Source organism: Cucurbitaria berberidis (assembly GCF_010015615.1).
Source record: "Cucurbitaria berberidis CBS 394.84 unplaced genomic scaffold K460scaffold_1, whole genome shotgun sequence".
In the NCBI taxonomy this organism is placed as follows: domain Eukaryota; kingdom Fungi; phylum Ascomycota; class Dothideomycetes; order Pleosporales; family Cucurbitariaceae; genus Cucurbitaria; species Cucurbitaria berberidis.
Genome location: NW_024468935.1, coordinates 1196868 through 1218186, shown reverse-complemented (window position 1 = coordinate 1218186; position 21319 = coordinate 1196868). Strand labels below are relative to the sequence as shown.

Genomic DNA, 21319 nt, shown 5'->3' with positions numbered 1-21319 from the left:
AAACGAAGAAGCGTAAGCTAACAAGATTTCACTAAATTTTATTCGGAAGAGGAGCGCGCTAAAACCCCGCCATTCTGCATCTGGTACCTAGGTATACTCTACTACTCAGAACCCTCTCTACATCGCGCGCTTAGGACCTGCCTGCTCGTCAATATCACTCCCAGCATACCCTCTATACTCAAATAACAGAAAGTCTGCACTTTCTCAACCTCCGCCCTATTCGGCTCTGGAGCCCCGGCTCCGGAACCCCTACCTACCTTCTTATAAACCGTCCATGGGCATACCCCAACCGAGCCTCGAGCAAAAACGAAACTGCCGCAAGTGATCACTAGGGCCTTGGAGATATCGCCTCGTTACAGAATTGTCGGCAAACGCGCAATGGCCGTTCTTGACGATGTCCCCGGTCTCAAGGCGGAGGTAATTGTGGATGGACGACCTCTCCGCGAGTACGACGATGACGAGGAAACATCGTCCAAAGCAGTTACGAAGTATGTAGAGGCCCAGTCGGGTGCGGAGTTTGCTATCAGGAGCGTTTTCAGTGCACCTTTCCCACTGCAATATGGCGTGGAGATGAAAGTGAGCGTGGATGGGGACATATATCGCAGGACCTATAAGTGTCCAGATGAACTATATAGGGAAGGTGGCCACAACCAGAAAGGCATCTCGTATCAAGAGGATGGGAATTGGGTCCGGCGATATTATCGCTTTACAGCACTGAGCATCGGTAAGGCTTCAGCTACTCTTCCCAGCATCAAAGATATTCTTATGTTGACTACGGTTAGTTGAGGAAGTCGAGGACGCCTCAGAAATTTCTGGCCTCCAGAGAGACCTAACAACGAAAGGCAACATCACATTGAAGTATCGATACATCACCAACATGCATCCCGCGGACCGCATGCCTAGAACGGCTAAGCATGGCTTATCAGCGTTAGGCGCAATCCCGGAGAAAGCAATGAAAGGAGATGCTCGATCGCATCAGGCAACGTATGTCTTGGACCTACTCCGGCGTTCATATCGCTAACAATAACAATGATAATAGATTGAGTGAACCACGAGCAGCTGGGCGAGTGACACAGAAGTTCACGTATGATGTTGTAGACGACGAGCCGTTCGCGACTGTTCACTTCAAGTATCGTTCTCTAGGTCAGTAAATACTTCTTTATACCATTGAATTGTTGCTGACGACCGTCTTTGCGCAGCTGCGCTTAAGGCACTACGCATCATTAACGATGAAGGAGTGGATGCTATTCCACCGGAGGAGAGACCCGAGGACGAGCTGTCTCCAGCAGAGCTACGAGAAGCCTTGCGGCGTGTGCGTAATGTCATCGTGCCACATGTCTATTGTTCCGCGAATACTGACAAATCCACAGCGAGAAGCAGCGAGTGTCTCCATCAAGCAGGAAGGCGAAGTCAATAGACAGACCAAACGCGAACACGGGACCGAGCTTCAGGATGACGATGAAGTGACAGTCATTGAGACGAGGAGTCGCAAACGTCCGCGTGTAGACCAGGAAGTGATTGTGCTGGACTGAGGGCGTGCTATTCTGCACCAAATCTGGGTGCTACCCAGAATAAGCATGTTCGCACACGAGTAATTGCATTCTATATTAACGGAAGCGGCATGTCCTACTTAAGCTGTTCAAATGGGGGTGTATACTAGTAGGCTTACAAGTTGCTTTGATAAGTCGCGCCAGTGCAAGATACTATTACACAGGTTGGTACTATTTACTTAGCCGCTCACCCTCACCTGCTCTTACACACTACCCACCTTCTCTCACCACTTATCCCAGTTACTAGCTTTACTGACCCATGTTTACCGTACCATTTCGTCCCTCACTAGCGACGACGATCAACCCCCACAACTATAAAGCTAATCCTTTACTGTTTTGGCCCACCACCCTCCTCTCCATTTTATCAATATAGTGTCCTATTTCAAACGAATGATGGCAATCTTGTCGACTTGTCCGGGCCTGAAAGTGGAGATCATCGTCGACGGCGAGCCGCTACCGGAATTCGATGATCAGGAAGCGGATCAAGAATCACACACCAAGACGACCTATATCGAGGCGAAGACGGGCGCCGATTTCGTAGTCAGGTACACCGTTTCTGCGCTATTTTCCACTGATGACATCAGTGCGCAAATTTGCATTGATGGAGACGAAGGCAATCACAACGCGCATGAAAGTCATGAGCTTAATAATACCTTAGTCCATACCGTTGAGGGCCGGCTATCAAAGGCTGGTCGGAGGGTTTTCATCCAGAAGTTCCAATTTGCTGAACTGACCATCGGTACGTCTATGACTGGATGCCATCACGATTGACTGACACTGATGGGATGTAGTTGACGGTAACACGCAACTCATCAACAAAAGTCTTGTGCAGAAATTGGCTTCGTTGGGCATGGTGACTGTTAAAATCCAGCGTATAGCAAACCTACGCAAGGTAAGAGGTGGGCCTTCTTTCAAAGAGGACTCAAAAGTCGATGTCGTTCCTGAGAAAGCTCTTAAAGGAGACGCGAGATCACACCAAGCAAAGTAAGAGGAACATTGAAAGTCAATTTAGTAAATTTAACACAGATTACTAACAGAGTGCAGACTAGGCATTCCCAAAACACATTCAAAAGTTCATTGGTGGGATTGGGATATCATCGATGAGCCTTTCGCCACTTTCAACTTCAAGTATCGTTCCCTTGGTAAGGTTCCCAATGTACTCCGACAAGTTCCAAATGTTGACCTTCTAGATGCCCTCAAAATACTTCAAATCATTCCCCGAACTCCGAGTCCTGTACCGCTAGAAGAGCGACCGGAAGATGACCTCAATCTAAACGAGCTACGTCAACTCGTGCGGAACTTCAAGGTTAGTGAAATGTTTGGTTCATTTTTTACACCGCTGACGTATTTTCAAGGGACGGATCGCAGCTGCTCCCAAATTGAAGAAAGAAGATGGTACTAAGCGGGATCGGACGATCGACATCAATGATGAGGACGATGATGAGGACGATGATGAGGTTGTGGTCGTTCAGTCGAGAAGCCGGAAGCGCCGTTGTGGTTCGAGCAACGAGGTGATCATGATAGATTGAAGGTATAGGCCAAGTCTCTGGAGATCGACCGGATTCAGGGTTTCTTACACGAGCATTTGGCGGTACAGCATGCTTCATTTTTCATTTCCAGTTCGAGGCCCTACGGTCAAGACTCTTTCTATGCGGTTTTAGCTATCGTGGCCATTTGCCTATTTCTTTGTTTAAAAGTGGTCAACGCTAGCAAGAGCAGATTATACAACGAAGTAGGAGAAATTAGTATAAAACTATAGTTTAGGTGCTATACCTAGCAGCTTAATACAGTACTAAGGCAGTAAAGTTTACAGAACATAAAGCTAGCTAAATAGATTATTGAGTAATCCTTGACGATCGCTATTAGCAGACCTGGCCATTTATTTATTTATTTTATTACTTTAGTAATGTCTAGTATTAATCTTTTCTCTCATTATGTGCTCAGTCATCTTCCGTTTCTAAGTTGCCCGCTCATTCCGTCCTTGAATCCATACCCCCCATCTCCTACGCAGTCAGGCTTCCTTGGGATCTGCAATCACATCACTCATATATCTTTTCCATCGGGTCATGCTCAATATATCTGTGGCTCTCACACCATGTTCAGCGGGGGCGCCGCACACAGCTTGCCTCACCTTCACCTACACCTTCACCACCGCTTTCAGTCTGCCCTTATCATGACTAAGCGTTGCAGGCTTGTACCTAAACACTACGACTTGTTCACCATACGAATACCATACAACCACAGTCATGGCTATCATCAATGACTGCCCCGGTCTACGAGTCGAGGTCGTCGCAAACGGTAATGCGCTCCGCGAATACAACGACGATCAAGCAGGTGATGCACCGAATGTAGTCACTAGATATTTGGAGGTTAACGGCGAAGGAACTTTTGAGATTCTTACAAAGTTCCTCGAAAATTACGCTGGAAGGCATGGAGTTCGTGTTGAGGTCCGCCTTGACGGGCACAAGGTAGATTCGTACCTTCTAAGACTGAACCAACTTAAGAAAGAGGACGGACATAGGTCCTCAGGCGCGCCATCGAAAATCGGTGGACGATGGCATACCTCAAACTTCCTCTTCTCTTCTTTCGTTTTTGGTGAGTATTTCATTTTAGATATATTACGGACCACACTAAACGGAGTACAGAGCAAGATAGCACTAGAAGGCTTGACAAGGCTACTGAAGAAAAGTTGAAGCAGACCGGCACGATCACGGTTCTGTTTCATGAAATCAAGAACATCAGATGGCCTAGAAGCTCGGGACAGACACCTCAAGCGATGAACGGCGTATCAAAGTTTGGGAAGGTACCAGAGGAAGATGTGCAAGCTCTAGGGCTTTCCCACTATGGAAGGTATGTTGATTATTCGAAGTATATGATTCGATTACTCAAATACTACAGCGTAGATGAGCCTGTCAAACAGAGGCGCGGCAAAACATTGTCCTATGATAATGTAAACGGCAAAGGAGACGAACGTGCGTTTGCAACTTTTCGCTTCAAATATCGTTCGCTCGGTAAGTCTTCCACTTTATGTTTCGATGTTCATATTTGGCTCATACATCACTTTATAGCCACCCTAAAAGCCCTCTGCGTGGTCCAACGTACACCCGAGCCATCTCCTCCACCGCTGCCATATGCAAACACTTCCTCTGCTATCGACAGTCCGGGCATCTCCTCCCGGCTATCAAGCCCAGCTCCTAGTTCGAATGAAGAACGATATGGACTCGGCACTACAGAGATTGTTGCCATCATCGGAATGTATCGGGGTCATGTCAACGGACTGGGGGACCTCAACAAAAAGGAGCTGCTGGCGCTATTAGATCACCACCGGGTACGTGAACAGACCTAATAACAAGTACGTTATGTTGATTGGTTTAGAATGCGAATACACCGCTCAAGAGCATCAAGCGCGAGCGGGATGAAGCTGGTAGCATTCTTGAGAACGAGAAGCGCCAGAAATGAGAAATTATTGTTCTGGATCAATAGGCCAAACTGACTTAGGATTTAAGCCAAGACATAAGGTAACTAGTGTCAGGGTTTCAAGAGAAACGGGAGCATAGGAGTGGGGCTGAATGACTGTGTTCGACAGTAACTCGGACACCAAGCAGCTAGACCTGGGACAAATTTTACGTGGGTATATGAACCTGTGCAGCGGCGGTGCGGAAGTTTTCCTTTCTTCTTCAGAGATGGTTGCCACGTAAGAGTATTATACTGACGGACAATGTGGCACTTGCAACGAATTTATACATGTCGAGAGTGCACAAATACATTTGAGTATTCGGTCATACCTCTTCCTCTATTTCAAGACCCCCATCGCTTCTTATTTCACACTTACCATCTCGGCGAGCCCGGCGTCGGCGTAACGTATGTTTCACTCCAAATCGCGGTATACTTCTGTGTCCCCACGATCGTCTGACTTTTCACATCCGCGTACGTGGCACTCGTAACAACCGAGTCGGTTCCAATCCAGGTCGACCACGGCGTCGCCGTCGTCACACCCTTGACGGGACCCACCGATACTGACGTGGTTTCGGGCCAGGCGCCGGACCAAACGGTGGGACCTGGGATAATATAGTCGGTTACACACGGAGTTGTGCTGGTTTTGGGCTTCTTCGTCTCGGTGGAGCAATATACCTGATATTTGTCAGTGTCTACGAACCCAAATGAATCGAAGAATGGAGCAATCTGGGAGGGAGCGAAGGTATATCTGGGAACATACGTTGTGTACAACACCCGGATCCTCATAGCTGTACGCTCCAGGGAAGGAGACACCCTCCGGTAACTCGACGGTGCCATTACCGGTCACTTCAATCTGCACGCAATCAGGGTAGAACTGCGCACCTCGCCTCGGGTTTGCTTTGAAAGAGACATCGCCTTCGTGCAGGGCGATGATTTCAGCCCGGATTAAGTAGCTATTGGTAAACTTTAGTTCATATCTGCAGGGGTTTTGGGTATACATGAGGATAGAAGACCACGGTACATACTGTCCGGCCTTAAGACCTTGGGGAATACGGACGTTCATGTGCCCGAAGTTCTTTGCGATGTCCGAGGTTGCAGACCACTTCCCTGCCTGGGGGAAGGGGTTGCTTTCGTATTTTCCTAAGTGCCAGATCTTGACGAAGGAGTTCTGTGTCGGTGGGTCGGGGGAGATGTAGACAAGAGATGGCCCTGGGTTTCATCAGCATACAACTTCCTTCATCTACAGTACGGTTCTTACCGTGGTGGCTCGACGCAATCACATCATCCGTATCATTCCGGATATCGTGGTGCCTATTCATCCCATTAGTATCCGTGCTATCGCGGTGCCGACAATACAATTTCGTACCAGTCGAAGGTCAAGTTGTCGCCAGGTGCTACCTTGATCGTGTCGTGAGCCTGCACGTCACCCATGACATTGCAGCGCAAGTCTATTGAGCCTAGATCCTTGACTGGCGAATTGTTGTAGCCGCCTTTGCCTGATGCACCGTTGTAAGCTGGGATGCGGATCCCCTTGAAGGTGCCTTGGTCCACGCCATTGACGAAAACGCCCTGGAAGAAATGAGTAGAGTCTTCAGAACCTGTCTTGGTGTTAGGCAAGAAATTACCCAGATGAAAGTATGGGCGCAGGCTTGACTCGCAAGGAGCGATAGCAGAAGTGCTGAGGTTCGAGCCATGTTGACCGATAGAACAAAACACGGAAGACTGGGTGTGAACAGCAGCGCAATGGTGTAATCAAATAAGAGGTAAAGCAGTATATATACCCAAGCACCACTGAATGCATGGTTGCTGAGGCGTGTGTCGAACAGATTAGAGTATTGTAATTCAATATACCCGATCTGCTCCATATTGTTAATCTATCAACAGCCTGGGTAACACCCACGCATACCCACGTATCTGAAGGCACCACTAGTCATATCGGCAGTGCTCCGGAGTTACAGCTCACGGGAATTACATGCTAAGGTCGGGCGTAATTGTATGTCAATGTACCGGGTGGTGTCGTGCTATCCCCGATACAACAATGTACGGTACGTACGCCACAAATGTAGGCTGTATCGAGCCGCAATAAGAACGTGGACAATAGTTTGTTGGAGCAGTGCTGCTACCCGAGGCTTGCAGATGTCAATGATGGTATAGCTTATCCAGACTCTATAAGTTACAAACATGGGCCACCGTAATAATGTCTGGTGTGGCATCAGAGCTAACACGGGCGGGAAGTGACCGCGACCTCCACCGACAGTAGACATCGAGCGAGCGGCGCGATACTGCTAGTTTTGGCCCGTACACCTCCAAGAGGTGGTGGCTAAAGTTGCCACAGAGCGATACATGGCTGATATAGGATGCGTGTGTGATTGTGTATGTGACCTCTGCTGATTCCCAATCTCTCAGTCTACTCGGAACGAGTTTTCCAGATCGGGCGCCCAGCCATGGGCCTGATATCTTCTACGCGCAGCGCGAAAACAGACTCGTCATTATATATCTCGAGGCTGCCGTAAAGTAGTGTTTTGTTTGCTGGCGGTAGCGAAGAGAAAGAAAGCGGTGCGAAAAACCGAGTTTTGAGGGAGCTCGGAGCCTCGGTCGCGCTAGGCTGGATTGGTAAGTAGCGCTGCCCAAGAATGTCCACTCTGGCATCACCCACTCAGCAGTACCGCGCGAGCTCTGGGAACGTAGCAACTTCGTCCTTTAGTTGCAGCCTTGGGCATAGAGCTGTTGCGGACACGTCTTTGCTATCAATACTCTACCTTCGAAACCCTTCCCAATTCCTCCACCGCATCTACCACACGGCCCCCGCCAATTCGAACTGTGGGTGCCCTTGGTCCCACCACACCAAGAGCAAGAGCCCTTTCCCCGATACCACACGCTTGATCACAGCACAAGATGGCGGACTTTGAGGCACTGAAGGACCAGTGGAGCGACGTTGAGGACAGAGATGGCATCCGCCTCAGCTGGAACACCTTCCCCAGCTCGCGCATGGTATGGCCAACATGTGTAGTGTTGACATGGATGGAATGCTGACCTGTCGTGTAGGAAGCTTCGCGCCTAGTTGGTAAGAATTAGACGAAGTTATATAGAAATTAAGTCTGACTCGTGCAGTTCCTATCGGCGCTCTATACACGCCATTGAAAGAGAAGACAGATACTCCATTGCTTCAATATGCGCCGGTCGCTTGCAGACCGCCATGCCGGGCTGTCCTCAACCCTTTCTGGTATGCCATTCTTTAGTTCCTGCCTATACCGCTAAACCTGACGATAATACAGCCAAGTCGATATGCGCGCACGAGTATGGATATGCCCCTTCTGTCTCCAGCGAAACAACCTCCCGCCGCATTACAAGGACATCACGCAAGAGCAGATACCCCCAGAGCTACATCCGAATAGCACCACCATCGAGTACCGGCTCGCCCAGCCTGTGCAGACTCCGCCCATCTTTATATTTGTCGTGGATACGTGCCAGGAGGAGGATAGCTTGAAGGCGCTCAAGGACTCGATCATCATGAGCTTGAGCTTGCTCCCGCAATATGCCCTGGTTGGCCTGATTACATACGGTACTATGGTATGTGTGGGATGGTAGAGCACAAGAGAAGTTATGCTGATAGTTCCAGACACAAGTTCATGAGCTAGGCTACACCGAGTGCGCCAAATCGTACGTCTTTCGGGGCAATAAGGACTACTCCTCAAAGCAAGTCCACGAAATGCTCGGCTTGAGCCAGATTGCCCCGCGAGCGAATATCCCACAGCAGCCCGGACGGCCTCCCGTTGTGCCCCCTGGCGGAGTTGGCGCGCGCTTCATTCTCCCCGTGTCGCAGTGCGAATTCCAGTTGACCAACGCCCTCGAGCAACTGCAGAGGGATCCGTGGCCAGTCGCGAACGATAAGCGTGCACTGAGGTGCACTGGAGTTGCACTGAGCGTTGCTGCTGGGCTCCTAGAGACAAACTACCTGAACACAGGAGCTCGCATCATGCTCTTCAGCGGTGGTCCAGCGACCGAGGGCCCTGGCATGGTTGTTGGCCCTGAGCTGCGCGAGCCCATTCGATCGCATCACGATATCGACCGCGATAATATCAAGTACTACAAGAAGGCATTGAAGGTTGGTCCTATCCTGACAATAGTAGCCAGCAGGTTCTAACATATGCAGTTCTACGAAGCCCTCGCAAAGCGCGTCTCACATAACGGCCACATTGTGGACATATTTGCCGGCTGTTTAGATCAAGTCGGTCTACTTGAGATGAGGGGTCTTGCGAACAATACGGGCGGTCATATGATCCTGACCGACAGTTTTACCTCCTCCATGTACAAGCAGTCGTTCGCACGAGTCTTCAATAAGGATGCGGACGACAACCTACTCATGGGTTTCAACGCCGAACTCAACGTCGTTACTACCAAGGAGCTGAAGGTTACTGGCCTCATTGGACATGCTGTCTCATTGAACAGGAAGTCGGTATCTGTTGGTGAGACCGAGTGCGGTATTGGAAACACTTCTGCATGGAAGATGTGTGGTATTGACCCCGAATCCTCCTACGGTATCTATTTCGAGATCGCCAGTCAAGGCGGGCCCAACCAGATGCAATCGGGACCGCAGCAAGGCATTGTGCAGTTTCTCACACAATACCAGCACTCTGCTGGCCAGTACCATCTGAGAGGTATGTTGACCCATGAAGCATGTATGGGGGTCAATGCTGATCCACGTAGTAACCACTGTTGCGCGGAATTTAAGCGGTCCATCCGGCGACCCCGCCATCGCACAATCCTTTGACCAGGAAGCCGCAGCTGTACTCATGTCGAGGATAGCAGTCTTCAAGGCGGAGGTCGACGATGGGCCAGATGTTTTGCGATGGGTTGACCGCATGCTCATCCGGTTGTGCTCGCGCTTTGCCGAGTACAGGAAAGACGACCCATCATCGTTCAGGTATGCCACCATTTGCCAAATCCCGACATTCTCCCACTGATTTGTATAGGCTCGAGAAGAACTTCACACTATACCCCCAGTTCATGTTCCATCTTCGACGATCACAGTTCTTACAGGTGTTCAACAACTCACCCGATGAGACCGCTTTCTACCGACATATTTTGAACCACGAAGATGTTGGCAACTCTCTGATCATGATCCAGCCCACACTTGATAGCTACGGCTTTGATCACGAAGGCGGCCAGCCTGTTCTGCTCGACTCGGCTTCCATCCAGTCTGAGACTGTCCTCCTACTCGACACGTTCTTCCACATCCTCATCTTCCACGGCGAGACTATGGCCGAGTGGCGCAAAGCCGGTTATCAAGAGCAAGAAGGCTATGAGAACTTTGCTACACTTCTTGAGGCGCCGAAGGAGGATGCAAAGGATCTCATCCAAGACCGCTTCCCACTCCCTCGCTTCATTGTCTGCGACGCTGGTGGTTCCCAAGCTCGTTTCCTGCTCTCAAAGCTCAATCCTTCCACTACCCACACCACAGGCTCTTATGGTGGTGTTGCACAGACAGCTCAGACTATTTTCACGGATGACGTTAGCCTACAGACATTTATGGATCACCTCATGAAGCTGGCGGTCTCCGGCACGGGCTAGAAATACATCGAGTCAGCGAATACTTTCCACGGTACCATGGGCACCTGGGGGTTGCAGATAGGTTACTAGAGTATGCGAATGATCGATGTGTGGTAGTGTGCTCCAGGGTAAAGGGATGCAATGAAATATGGAAGAGGATCATGGCATCGACCTCGTTGAAGTATGGTAGAGTAGCGAGCTAGCACAGGGTTAGACGCGTAGAAATAAGATTAGCGTAGTGATGAGTTCTATTTGCTTTATGAATAGTGCACAAGTTTGCGCTGTTTTATTCTAGATCATACTTTGATGGCCGAACTACTGCTTCGACATTTCTACCCCTCCCAATCGCACGTACTAGGATGGAGAAATGGAGAAGAGAAATTACATATACAATTACCGCAAGTCAGTTAGAGGTCAAGATTTGTTCACGCGACGAGGGGAACATGAGATTTAAAAGTCACTAGAGTAAACAAGTAGTTCTTGATCCAAATTTATGATTTGGTAATTTGTGCTACTTGATGGTAGTCGTGAGGGTGAAATAAGCATTCCGGATAAACACTTCAATTGGAAGGAATAAGACATACATGCCACGCTCGCCATGTAATATGAACATACAGCTTGTATACTATCATAGTAGTGTGGTTTGGACATACACTTGAAACTTCGTAGTCGCAGGCAGCGCGGGCCACGGGCTAGCAGCAAGACCATTGTGCAGGTGGAGCGATGACAGAAATGTCTCCAAGTAGTTGACTTGACCGAGGCGACGAAGCTCAAGCCTTAGCTTTCTTTGCCCTCTTCGGTTTAGCAACAGCCTCCTGCTCTGGCTTTGTCTTGGGCGCCTTCTCCTTCACGTCCTCAGCGATAGTAGCATTGGTGGCCTTTTTAGCCTTCTTGCTCTTGGCCGCGGGCTCAGCGGTGACAATGTCTTCGGTTACAGCGGTAGCTTCGAGAGCGACGTCAGACTTGCGCTTCCTGTCTGCAACAGGCTCAACGACCTCAGCAGCGGCCTCCACCTCGCCATTGGCCTCCTCTGCTACCTTTCCCTTCGTGGCCTTCTTGCCTTTCTTCGCCGGTTTAGGCTCAACAGCCTCGATGGCTTGGACCTTTTGTTCGGATTTCGTTTCCTTCTTTCCCTTCTTACCCTTCGGTTGCTCTGCAGCAGGCGTCTCAGCCAGGAGCTGTTGAGGCTCTTCAGTCTCTAATGTAGACGTCCGCTTCGGAACATCCTCGACAGCCTTCAGTTGCGGGCCAGTGTACTCGTAGCCAAAATCTTCTTTCAGCTGCTTGTTCCGCCCGGTCCTCCTCTTGTTCTCATTGGCGACGCGCTTCTCCCATTGGGCGCGCTCGACGCCACGCTCCATCTCAAGACCCGCCTTCTTGTTTCGAGGGTCAACCTTGAAGCGCTGACCAGCGCCTTTGAAGAGGTCAGGATGGACCTGATCAGCAGGAACGAGCTTGCACTTGAGAATGTGACCGAACATTAGGTAGTTATCCATGGTTCGGGCGACGATATCGGCAACTTCGGTGGATGCGAACTCGACGAAGGCGTAGTGCTTGGAGGCGCCTGTCTTCTTGTTACGGGAGAGGCGGAGGTGGTTTACCTTGCCAAACTGCGAGAAGTACTGCTTCATCTGGGTCTCGAAGAAACCACGCGGCACACGACTGCTGTGGCGTTAGTGACATGGTCATTCTGTAGCTTCAATGCAATGCACGTACCCAACATAGACCACTCCCGGTGTGTTAGACAGAGGGGTTTGGCCTGCCTTCTCGATCGCTTTCCGTTGGTTCTTGGTAAGTGTGGGAACCTGAATATCGTCGTCGAAGTCCAAGTCTTCACTTGGATCGTCTGAATCGTCATCGCTCTCGAAGCCAGCAAGTAGAGCTGCGGTTTGATCGTCTTCCACGGCGTCTTCCTCGGCGTCCTCTGACACGACTGTGACTTCGGCAATCTCTTCCTTCTGTTCCTCTTGCTTTTTGCCGCCCTTTGCATTCTTCGCCTTCTTGGCCGAGACTTCTTTGGGGGCTTCGACTACTGGGTCCTCCTCGACAGGCGCCGCATCGGCTTGCTTGCCCTTCTTCGCTTTGGCCTTGGCTTTCGGCGCGTCTACTTTGGCGGCAACGGGTTCAGGCACATCCTCATTGGCTTTAGCAGGAGCCTTTGCCTTCTTGCCCTTGGTCGGCTTCGCGGGCTCAACAGCGGCGGGAGCTTCGTCGTCGAAGAAATCCGCAGCTTGTTTGCGCGTCGGCTTGCTCTTGGCTAGCTTCGTCTCGACGGGCGCAGGAGCTGCGGGCGTAGCCTTGGTGGGTTTGGTAGGCTTCGAGGTAGCGGCAGGCTTCTCGTCCGACTTTCTGGGCTTCTTCGCTTTCGGCGCAGACTCTGGAGCGCCTGAGGATGGAGTTAGCAAACGTATATTCACAATTGAACGGTGTTCCGCTTACCCTTGCGCTTCTTTCCTTTGGTGTCTTCGGCTGCCATTGTGATTGCTTGTGCTTAGTTTTGCGTGGTCAAGTCGCAAATGGTGTTGTGTGCAGAAAGTTCAAAGTTGAGGGTGCTCGGGCCAGGAACTTTTTTCGAGGAAGTCGCGCTAGCGAGCTCCCGAGCTGGCGCTGTTGGCGGTGAATAACGCCAATTACTGAACCATACCTGCCCGAATACTTTCTCCTTTCACGCAAGTTGATACTAGAAGCTAAAATTACCGCGGATACATCGACTGGCAACATTATCACAGTCGTCGAATATTGCACACTGTTTCCTGCCTTTCGGTATACCTGCATCTGCCTACGGACGCCCGTCAACTTGAACTAGATCCAAAATGGCGCCAGGAATCGATATGAGCGATAAGAATGCATGGGACGACTCTTTGCTAATAAACTCCTGGAACGATGCCGTTACCGAATACAAGGTATGCTAGATCATCCCTCCCGTCACCTTACCTCGACTGACACGTGAGAAGAAGTATCACAGCATCCACAAGTCAGGCAAGAGACTGGAAGACGCTCTGACGGAGGAAGAGCTGAGAGAACTGCGGGGGTAAATCATCCTTCGAATACTTTGGATCGTGGTGCTGACCTGTTGCAGCGACTATGGGGACCTGTTGGAAGAAGCAGAGACAGGATCGGGAGACGCAGAGACCAATGGTGATGCGGACCAAGAAGATACCGAGATGTCACTTCCAGGTGCCAATGGCGTCCATCATCTTGCTCAAGCAGGAACCCAACAGCAGGTACGATGAGACATGCAATCGGCTTTGTACCGATCCCTGCCTGACAAATGGTAGGAACAAAAACCTTCCGAACAACAGCAGCAGGGCCAGTCGATCGCATCAGACAATGCCGCGCCGCATGATGGGGCTCTTGCGGCTTCGATGCCACAGGCTATTCTCGGGACTGGTACGTGTTCGGCTTGACAGGCCGGGTTCCTGGCCTAAATGGGCAACCGTTGACGGTCAAAACAATTCTGACTTCTGGCAGTGCAAGACGAAAACCTCAAGAACATCATGATGTCTTGGTACTATGCTGGCTACTACACGGGGTTGCACGCGGGACAGCAACAGGTATCCAAAGATGCTCCACCAAAGCAGTAGTGGCGAAAAGAACAGCGATTAAAAGAGGCAGTGCACATGAACGATGTGGATAGTGAACAGTGCTCAGTGATGCGCAAAACGAAGAAGAGTATTGAGGCTCAAAGCCCATGTTCTGGACCAATGTGAGTGAGCAATGCCCTCGCCTAGCCCTTGCCCGCGATTAACCACCAACAGTTCGTGCCTCACAGCACTCGGAAGCGCAGGCTGCGAAATGATAGTTTCTACCTCTTCATGCGGCAAACCATCTTCCAGCCTCTCTGTTCAGGCACCCCTACTGGCTGTTCCGTTGCGAAGGAGCTTGATAGTACGTGGATTGCCTATTCGGGACAGCGCTGGCGTAAGGCGAGACAGATCTGCGACACTCCCGCGACAACCTCAAACCCACTTCCCACAGTTCGAGCTTTGAAGAACCCCGCCACCACTACCAAGCGAGCGCGCATCATCAAAATCCCGGCGAGTTTTGCAGTTGTCTTCAAGGGGTGTGATGTTTCGCCATGTGTCCGGCCTGCCTGCCACCCATCAGACCGCCAATTTCATGCATAGATTTAAGCTGTAGACGTCCCAGACACACTCTATTGTTCCCATCCTTCTGCCTCATAACTGTCTCGGTGCCGGGGCTCTACTGTCTTTCTAGTCATTCTCTTCATCGTCTTACTGTTCTCTGAGCCGGCCCTCGCAGTGCCTTTCAGTTTCTTCCTTTCTACCTTCTACCGTATATTCTCTGCTTGCAGCGCAGGCACTTACGCTCTTTTCGAATTTTACGAGGATACGCAATCTAGTCATAATGAAGTACTTTTCAGCACTGCCAATGGCAGCTAGCCTCGCTGCCGCTCAGATGCAGGTCATGAGCTTGCAATCTGCGGTGCCATCCGGCGCTGCTACACATACCGTGAGTACTCTCCGCTGGAGCTCTTGGACTATATCTAATAATCCAAGGTTGTCGTCGGTGGAGTGAAGCCAATAGCAACCGGAATGGCGCCCGTACTTGGATACTCACCCGAGTCCATTACGGCAGCGGTTGGCGATATGGTCATGTTCGTCTTCATGCAAAAGAACCACACCGTCACGCAATCGACTTTTGCCGAACCTTGCAAAAAGATGGAGGGAGGCATGGACTCGGGCTTCATGCCAAACCCTGAGGGCAAAGCAGGTGTCAATTGGAACATGACCGTTGAAACGACCGAGGCGCTCTGTAAGTCACTAATCACCCAGCAGTCTAGCGACGCCAACTAACACTTTACACAGGGTTCTACTGCAAACAGCAAAATGGTATCCATTGCGGCAAGGGAATGGTCTTCAGCATCAACGCCGCTACCACCGGCGACAAGACCATGTCCGCTTTTAAGCAACTCGCTGTCGGCACCAACGGCACCTCCCTTCAGCCCGGAGGTCTCCAAGCCGCTAATCCTAATGCTGCTGCTGCCCCTCCCACAGTCACCGTTGTGGCAGGTTCCGGAGCTCAGGCCCTTGCCTCAGCTACTGTCGTTGCTGGTACCGGTCAGGACGGTCAGGGCCAGGCTTGCACGTGCAGTTGCCTGTGTGGCATGAACTCGTTCCCCGCGAACGCTGCAATCAACAACTTTGGTGGCTTCCCTGGAATGATCGGATAGACGTAACAGAGAGGTTGGAAAATAGTAATGACCTCGGCAAGAGGCGGCTGGTGGATTTGGGTTTCTGATTGATGAGTACCGACAGGCTTCGAGTAGCATGTCGACCTTGATACCATTTTTATTATTTGCGCGGAACTTGAAGGGCATTCGCACTATACCGTAATCCAAGGCCTGCGATAGTTGCACGGTTGTGGGGTTAAACTTGATTGTAAAAGTGAAGCATAGAATCGAATCCAAGAGATCGTACTTCTTTATCATGAGCTTATTTCAGTGCTCGCGAATTTACCTCTTGAGGAGACAAGGCGGAGCTACACTGATGTTTAACACCAAGGGCGCGGTGGGCAGGCACATCACAGCAGTTGAAAAGAGAAATCGGTATATTCGTTACCCAAAGCAGACCCAGCATACCTCAGCTCCTCACACCCGATTCAAAAATGCAATCAAGACTCCAGCTCGTGAACACCATACTCGCTTTCAGCTCGATACTTGGTCGTCGTGCGTCGCTCAGCGCTCAGCGCAACACCCGCAGCTTATTTCTTGGCAGGGCCCTCTGCGGCTTTTTTCGCTTCGGCTTCATAAATCAACATATTAGCGCACCGGATCACCCACGCTACAGAGAAAACGAGAGAAGAAGGCCAAGAAAGGTAAGGAAGGAGAGAAAGCGAACGTACCAGCAGCCTGCTTCGCGCGCATAATCGCCGCCTGGTCGTCTTTGGTGCGGGCAAATTCCGTGCCAGATTGCTGTGCCTCAGGATTAGCCACACGTTCTTCAACCTTTCCCACACCAAGCACATACACCGTTCTTTGATTTCTATAAGAGAATGTTAGCACATGCCGTTTATTCGGAACTAGAGGTGGAACATACCGATCCCGCCGCAGCCTTGAGGTTCTTCTCGCGAGCCTTATCACGCTGATTTCCACGAGCCATCTCTGCCGGTTGTGTGTTCGCTCAAAGACCAGATTCTTTTTCGGGGATCGGTCCGAGATGCTGGCGTAGCTTTGAAGTAGGAGCTGGTGTTGTTCTTCTGGGTGCCTGTGGAGGTTAGAAGTTCAAGTGCAGTAAGCGCGGTCGAAGTTTTGATAAAAATAGCGCCGTTTGGCTGTTTGACGAATGGGAGTGGCGGGCGGGCGATTAGGGGCTAGAAGCGGCCGTCGAAGGTTGCGCCACGTGGACGAGCAATCAACACGATTCTTGTTTGCTGCGATGTTCCGTGTCTCGCATTGCTTTGTGCTATCGATGTAACATGGGGGAATTTGAGCAGAGACGCATATTTTTTTTAGGTCGCCACAGCCGATTTACTGCTATTCTTAGCTCTCAAGCAAACCGTACAAACTCAAGCCACCTTCAGACTTATCTTTTGGGCATTCATGTCACTGCTTCAAGGTACTCGGCAAATACGGTGCTTCACACTCGTACATGCTTCATGTATAAATACCTTGGCAGTTACATGTTTAAGCGTGGTCTGGCCGAGAGTTTCTCCCCCGAATTCTTGGAGCCAACTTCTAATGACACTTTAGAGCAGCTACAGGTCGGCTTCTAGAGATTTACCCAACATTACAGGGTTACAGCAGTATTGCTTGAAAGACTAGGCACGAAGGCCCCTTCAGATGCCTTGCTAGTTCATTCTGTATTTCTGAGGTTGGCACTCATTCCAAACTCTCTGGATCAGGAAGGATCAACAGCTTCATCTACATTACCGACTTCCGGGCATTTCCGTTATAACCCAATGCTGTGGTTCCATAGTTTCAAGCCCGGCAAAAGGTGGAAGAGCCGGGTATGCGTATGACCCTGTTCCAAATGACGGTATAACATGACGCAAATGTCGTCGTCTGAGTGATAAACATTGAGCTTTCAAAAGGAACAGCTCCCGCCTTCTGAGATAGCAATTGACTATTCTGTCGCCCGCCCTCGACCAAGAGACTGCAACGGTGCCTTTCAACATGCGCTACTCCTTCTCTCTCGCCACTTTTGTGGCAATTGCGACCGCGTTACCAACCTTGGATGCGCAACGACGTGCGAAATTGTTCACAGTCGAGTTAGCACCTGGACAAACCAAAGCAGTGACGGAGGCTGGAAAGCTTGCTTTGACAAGCGTACGTATATCATCACGAGGAACTATTCTGAAAAATTCAGCGTCGTACTCATAATAGTACAGCAAGGCATCGGCTTCATTGACGTCACAGACTGGCCGCAGTCTTCAAGGGTACTCGCAAACTACACGTATCCAACTGAGTTGACGCAAGGCGAATCCGTCCAAGACCTCATCGATCAACTCAGTGGTACGAACATTCGAACCAACCTCGAAATTTTTAGTAGCTTCAACAATCGCTACTACCAATCAGAAACTGGCAACCAGTCTGCCGAATGGCTGCTTGCACAAGCACGCAGCTATATTCCATCACGTTCGCCAGTCACGGTGTCTATATTCCCGCATGTGTATAGACAAAGCTCGATCATCGCGACTATACCTGGCAAAAGCGCAAAAACCATCGTTGTTGGAGCCCACCAGGATTCCATCAACGGCGCGGCGGGCGTGAATAGGACAACAGCAAGGGCCCCTGGAGCTGGTACGTTACGTAGATTCGATATAGGCTGATAGTACCACTGACTGCTCTCCTAGACGATGATGGCTCCGGCAGTATGACCATTCTAGAAGCCTTCCGCACCGTTTTAACGAACAGCACGATCGCTAATGGCGACGCCTCGCATACCATCGAGTTCCATTTTTATGCTGCCGAAGAAGTGGGCCTGTTAGGGTCAGGCAACATCTTCAGATCGTACGCTGAGCAGAAGCGCGACATTGCCGCTATGCTCAACCAAGACATGACAGGCTACACGGCGGGCTACAAGTCCCGTAACATGACACCTAAATTCGGCCTTGTGACAGACAACACCAATGCATTGTTGAACAACTTTACTCGACGCGTCATCAAAGCTTATACGAAGACTGAGGTGGCAGACACTGAGTGCGGCTATGCTTGCTCTGATCACACCAGTGCCACGAGGGCGGGATATCCGAGTGCATTTGTATTTGAAGGCGAGATGCATGGTCCGAACGACAACCCGTATGTTCATACGGCAAACGACACCATTGAGACGATCGACTTTGAGCATACGGTTGAGCACGCGAAGGTTGTCGTTGGGTTCGTGGTCGAGCTGGCTTTCGCAGATTTGTGAGATAGAGGCATTATTACGTTTAGTAATGGTTGGTTCTGGTAAGTGACGCGGATCCATAGCAATGGTTGATAAGCAATTAGGACTGAAAACTGATACACTACTTTCGAAAGCTGCTCAGGTGAAGTCGTGTATGTCGATGTGGTCGCCAAAGCCGGTGCATCCGAGATGTTTCTCGTGAGCATCTTGTCTCTGAATACGAGGATTAAAAAAGAGACGTTGGTCTTGATGAACATCTATCTGACATGGCGTGATCGTAGTTTGAGCAGAACAATGGCAAAAAAAGTAGTTCGAATGTTCCTGGGCGAACCCAGGCACGATTAATGTCCCCTTCGTGGATCGAACACGATACCTCCAGATTTAGTGACCGAAGACTTCAGTCTGGCGCTCTCCCAATTGAGCTAAGGAGACTCTTATGGGATTTGATGAGGTCTAATTAAAATGTAGGGTAATTATCCGTAGTATCTATAGTGGCAGATGAGCGTCTCACGACGCTTCAGATATTTAGGACAACTGAGAAATTTTTATACTTTAGCTAGACTAGGCTGTGGGTGGGCGAGCCAAGCGACACAGCCACTGTGGGTCTATATCCGGCATGAAACGCGGTTACACGCTTCGGCTTGGCGCGAACATGTCTAAGTTATGACCTCATGATTCTCTCTCCACAATAGGTTCGGCAAACTTCCTCGAGCGCTCTACGCGTCTGTACATGTTGATTATCGCGCAATCTCACTTGCCAAAGCATCGCAATGGCCATTGTGCAGGATTGGCTGCCGCCGTCGCGTGAGAATTGGGAGCTGATCTGCCAAATCTGGCAATACTTTCCCATAGTAAGACTCCGCTCCGCATATCGCGTCCTTTGCTGATAATCGTTACTTGCTAGATTACCGCAATACAATGGGTGACCGACTACTATCCGCAGGGGAAGACGTCAAATGAGTCTGTCTTCAATATCAATGGAAAGATTGGATGGGCAAGCATGGAGTCGGTAGGATTCATTATCCTGCTGTACATCATGTACACACTGCCGCAAGAACTGGGAATTGGAGATTTGCCATGGGGTAACTGGACGATGGCTGGGTGCTTCGTAGGTCTCACCAAGTCGTATATTGGGCGCTGTACTAACAGAACGCAGGTCGCCCACTACATCTATCGCGCAATCCTCTCGCCCCTCTTCCTGAACCCAAGCATGTCACCCATGAGCCCGCTCGTCTGGCTCATGGCATTCGCCTTCCAAACTTTCAACGCCATCTCCATCGGCGGATATCTCGCGGGCTACGGACCGACAACACAGCACGAGTGGACTGTACGGTCTGGATGGGTGTTTTTTGGGCTCGTCATCTGGAGCTGGGGACTGATGGGCAACATGTTCCATGACGACGACTTGCGCGAGATCAGACGGACGGCAGATCGCAAGCAGCGCAAGCAGCGCAAAGAGGTTGCCGCGCAGGGCAAGGCTGTGGAAAGCGTGGATAAGATTTACATGATTCCGAAGAATGGGCTGTTCCAGTACGTTCTACATGCGCACTACCTCTGTGAATGGATCGAGTGGGCTGGATGGTGGATGGTTGGAGGGTGGAACTGTGTTCCTGCGCGGATATTCTTGGTCAACGAGGTCACGACGATGCTACCACGGGCGCTGCAGGGCAAGAGGTGGTATGAGAAGAAGTTTGGCAAGGAGAGGCTAGAGAATAGGAAAGCGGTGATTCCAGGGCTGATATGATCGGGACTTGGGGCAGTGCGGAAGGCTAGTAGCCAATTTTGTAGCTATAGATGGAAATTATACATGTGTGGCTTTGGTGTAACAAAGAGGTCGATGAGCTTCGGCAGTGTTAGCCGCAGTAGCGGCAAGCAGCAAGCGGGCGGGCAAAGGTACTAATAATTAAGCGTGACACGGCGGCGGAGCGTCGAATGTCTTTACAACGTAGAGACGACAAACATGTGTAATAACATGTCAGCGCAGGGTAGTGATGTGTGATGGATTCCCTGTACAAGGACACTGTGATGGCTCACTGGTGGAACTTGGGCAGCGCGAAGGAGTGATCAGTGACAGAAGCTGATTACGAGCAACACGAGCACACATGATGTGAAAAGCCGTATCGCTGCAGCGTGAAGCAACCAATTCTCTTCCTGAGAGTTGACAGGCGGTTGTTGAGTCCATGGTGCGCGGTGTGTGGCGGCTAGCGGTGCGAAAGAGTGGACACGGGACTGTAACGTACCGAGGGTAGTCTGACTGACTCTCAGCTTCCTCAGCTTAATATAGAGTGGCCAAACGGGCCAATCAGGCGCGCACGGGCTGGATGGGAAGAGGCAGCTCGTAACAGCGGAGGGATCATGTTTTGGTGTGAATTAATATTGGGGCCAGGGTAGAATAGGAGAGCCAGCAGGGTTGGC

General features: G+C 50.5%; 11 protein-coding genes and 1 non-coding gene across 12 annotated transcripts; 8 read left to right on the top strand and 4 right to left on the bottom strand.

Annotated features, from left to right (window-relative positions):
• Window positions 1-120: 120 nt before the first annotated feature.
• Window positions 121-1715, top strand: K460DRAFT_326501 (uncharacterized protein). The gene is made up of 5 exons (XM_040930626.1): window positions 121-724; window positions 783-984; window positions 1040-1143; window positions 1200-1312; window positions 1371-1715. Exons 1-5 carry the CDS (start codon window positions 379-381, stop codon window positions 1530-1532), a joined length of 927 nt encoding a protein of 308 aa, XP_040792590.1. The 5' UTR covers window positions 121-378; the 3' UTR covers window positions 1533-1715.
• A 228-nt stretch (window positions 1716-1943) lies between these two features.
• On the top strand, window positions 1944-3079 carry K460DRAFT_326500 (uncharacterized protein; the record flags this gene model as incomplete). Its single annotated transcript, XM_040930625.1, has 5 exons — window positions 1944-2289; window positions 2342-2534; window positions 2595-2692; window positions 2741-2856; window positions 2906-3079. The coding sequence occupies 5 exons, from the start codon at window positions 1944-1946 to the stop codon at window positions 3077-3079; spliced, it is 927 nt and encodes a 308-aa protein (XP_040792589.1).
• A 717-nt stretch (window positions 3080-3796) lies between these two features.
• On the top strand, window positions 3797-5064 carry K460DRAFT_381892 (uncharacterized protein; the record flags this gene model as incomplete). Its single annotated transcript, XM_040935383.1, has 5 exons — window positions 3797-4145; window positions 4196-4353; window positions 4420-4561; window positions 4784-4878; window positions 4926-5064. 5 exons carry the CDS (start codon window positions 3797-3799, stop codon window positions 5007-5009), a joined length of 828 nt encoding a protein of 275 aa, XP_040792588.1. The 3' UTR covers window positions 5010-5064.
• A 208-nt stretch (window positions 5065-5272) lies between these two features.
• On the bottom strand, window positions 5273-6700 carry K460DRAFT_300668 (lytic polysaccharide monooxygenase; the record flags this gene model as incomplete). Its single annotated transcript, XM_040929841.1, has 6 exons — window positions 5273-5681; window positions 5767-5959; window positions 6032-6215; window positions 6265-6317; window positions 6373-6575; window positions 6632-6700. 6 exons carry the CDS (start codon window positions 6698-6700, stop codon window positions 5379-5381), a joined length of 1005 nt encoding a protein of 334 aa, XP_040792587.1. The 3' UTR covers window positions 5273-5378.
• A 1042-nt stretch (window positions 6701-7742) lies between these two features.
• K460DRAFT_411809 (transport protein-like protein sec23) lies at window positions 7743-11059 on the top strand. The gene is made up of 8 exons (XM_040937495.1): window positions 7743-7997; window positions 8052-8070; window positions 8118-8229; window positions 8282-8576; window positions 8626-9111; window positions 9160-9664; window positions 9714-9930; window positions 9980-11059. The coding sequence occupies exons 1-8, from the start codon at window positions 7902-7904 to the stop codon at window positions 10575-10577; spliced, it is 2328 nt and encodes a 775-aa protein (XP_040792586.1). The 5' UTR covers window positions 7743-7901; the 3' UTR covers window positions 10578-11059.
• Window positions 11060-11326: 267 nt separating this feature from the next.
• Window positions 11327-12475, bottom strand: K460DRAFT_269524 (RNA-binding domain-containing protein; the record flags this gene model as incomplete). The annotated part of the gene is made up of 2 exons (XM_040927579.1): window positions 11327-12218; window positions 12273-12475. Coding segments are annotated over 2 exons (1095 nt in total), but the record flags the coding sequence as incomplete, so codon positions are not given.
• An 894-nt stretch (window positions 12476-13369) lies between these two features.
• Window positions 13370-14140, top strand: K460DRAFT_372407 (uncharacterized protein; the record flags this gene model as incomplete). The annotated part of the gene is made up of 5 exons (XM_040934507.1): window positions 13370-13459; window positions 13511-13587; window positions 13636-13780; window positions 13835-13946; window positions 14028-14140. The coding sequence occupies 5 exons, from the start codon at window positions 13370-13372 to the stop codon at window positions 14138-14140; spliced, it is 537 nt and encodes a 178-aa protein (XP_040792584.1).
• A 784-nt stretch (window positions 14141-14924) lies between these two features.
• On the top strand, window positions 14925-15750 carry K460DRAFT_400112 (uncharacterized protein; the record flags this gene model as incomplete). Its single annotated transcript, XM_040936291.1, has 3 exons — window positions 14925-15029; window positions 15077-15332; window positions 15386-15750. 3 exons carry the CDS (start codon window positions 14925-14927, stop codon window positions 15748-15750), a joined length of 726 nt encoding a protein of 241 aa, XP_040792583.1.
• A 530-nt stretch (window positions 15751-16280) lies between these two features.
• On the bottom strand, window positions 16281-16678 carry K460DRAFT_400111 (uncharacterized protein; the record flags this gene model as incomplete). Its single annotated transcript, XM_040936290.1, has 4 exons — window positions 16281-16321; window positions 16422-16491; window positions 16547-16561; window positions 16616-16678. 4 exons carry the CDS (start codon window positions 16676-16678, stop codon window positions 16281-16283), a joined length of 189 nt encoding a protein of 62 aa, XP_040792582.1.
• A 1013-nt stretch (window positions 16679-17691) lies between these two features.
• K460DRAFT_381886 (Zn-dependent exopeptidase) lies at window positions 17692-19013 on the top strand (the record flags this gene model as incomplete). Its single annotated transcript, XM_040935382.1, has 3 exons — window positions 17692-17844; window positions 17907-18318; window positions 18372-19013. The coding sequence occupies 3 exons, from the start codon at window positions 17692-17694 to the stop codon at window positions 18926-18928; spliced, it is 1122 nt and encodes a 373-aa protein (XP_040792581.1). The 3' UTR covers window positions 18929-19013.
• Window positions 19014-19249: 236 nt separating this feature from the next.
• On the bottom strand, window positions 19250-19336 carry K460DRAFT_t3. Its single transcript has one exon. It is a non-coding gene; the product is annotated as a tRNA-Phe (tRNA).
• Window positions 19337-19561: 225 nt separating this feature from the next.
• Window positions 19562-21063, top strand: K460DRAFT_390618 (steroid 5 alpha-reductase). Its single transcript, XM_040935787.1, has 3 exons — window positions 19562-19755; window positions 19809-20012; window positions 20061-21063. The coding sequence occupies exons 1-3, from the start codon at window positions 19675-19677 to the stop codon at window positions 20646-20648; spliced, it is 873 nt and encodes a 290-aa protein (XP_040792580.1). The 5' UTR covers window positions 19562-19674; the 3' UTR covers window positions 20649-21063.
• Window positions 21064-21319: the final 256 nt, after the last annotated feature.

Coding starts and splice junctions, on each gene's coding strand:
- K460DRAFT_326501 (XM_040930626.1), top strand. CDS start 379: ATGGCCGTTCTTGACGATGTCCCCGGTCTCAAGGCGGAGGTAATTGTG. Junction 725..782: donor CTTTACAGCACTGAGCATCG/GTAAGGCTTCAG, acceptor GACTACGGTTAG/TTGAGGAAGTCGAGGACGCC. Junction 1,144..1,199: donor CTTCAAGTATCGTTCTCTAG/GTCAGTAAATAC, acceptor GTCTTTGCGCAG/CTGCGCTTAAGGCACTACGC.
- K460DRAFT_411809 (XM_040937495.1), top strand. CDS start 7,902: ATGGCGGACTTTGAGGCACTGAAGGACCAGTGGAGCGACGTTGAGGAC. Junction 8,230..8,281: donor GCTGTCCTCAACCCTTTCTG/GTATGCCATTCT, acceptor ACGATAATACAG/CCAAGTCGATATGCGCGCAC. Junction 9,665..9,713: donor TGGCCAGTACCATCTGAGAG/GTATGTTGACCC, acceptor TGATCCACGTAG/TAACCACTGTTGCGCGGAAT.
- K460DRAFT_390618 (XM_040935787.1), top strand. CDS start 19,675: ATGGCCATTGTGCAGGATTGGCTGCCGCCGTCGCGTGAGAATTGGGAG. Junction 19,756..19,808: donor TCTGGCAATACTTTCCCATA/GTAAGACTCCGC, acceptor GTTACTTGCTAG/ATTACCGCAATACAATGGGT. Junction 20,013..20,060: donor GGACGATGGCTGGGTGCTTC/GTAGGTCTCACC, acceptor AACAGAACGCAG/GTCGCCCACTACATCTATCG.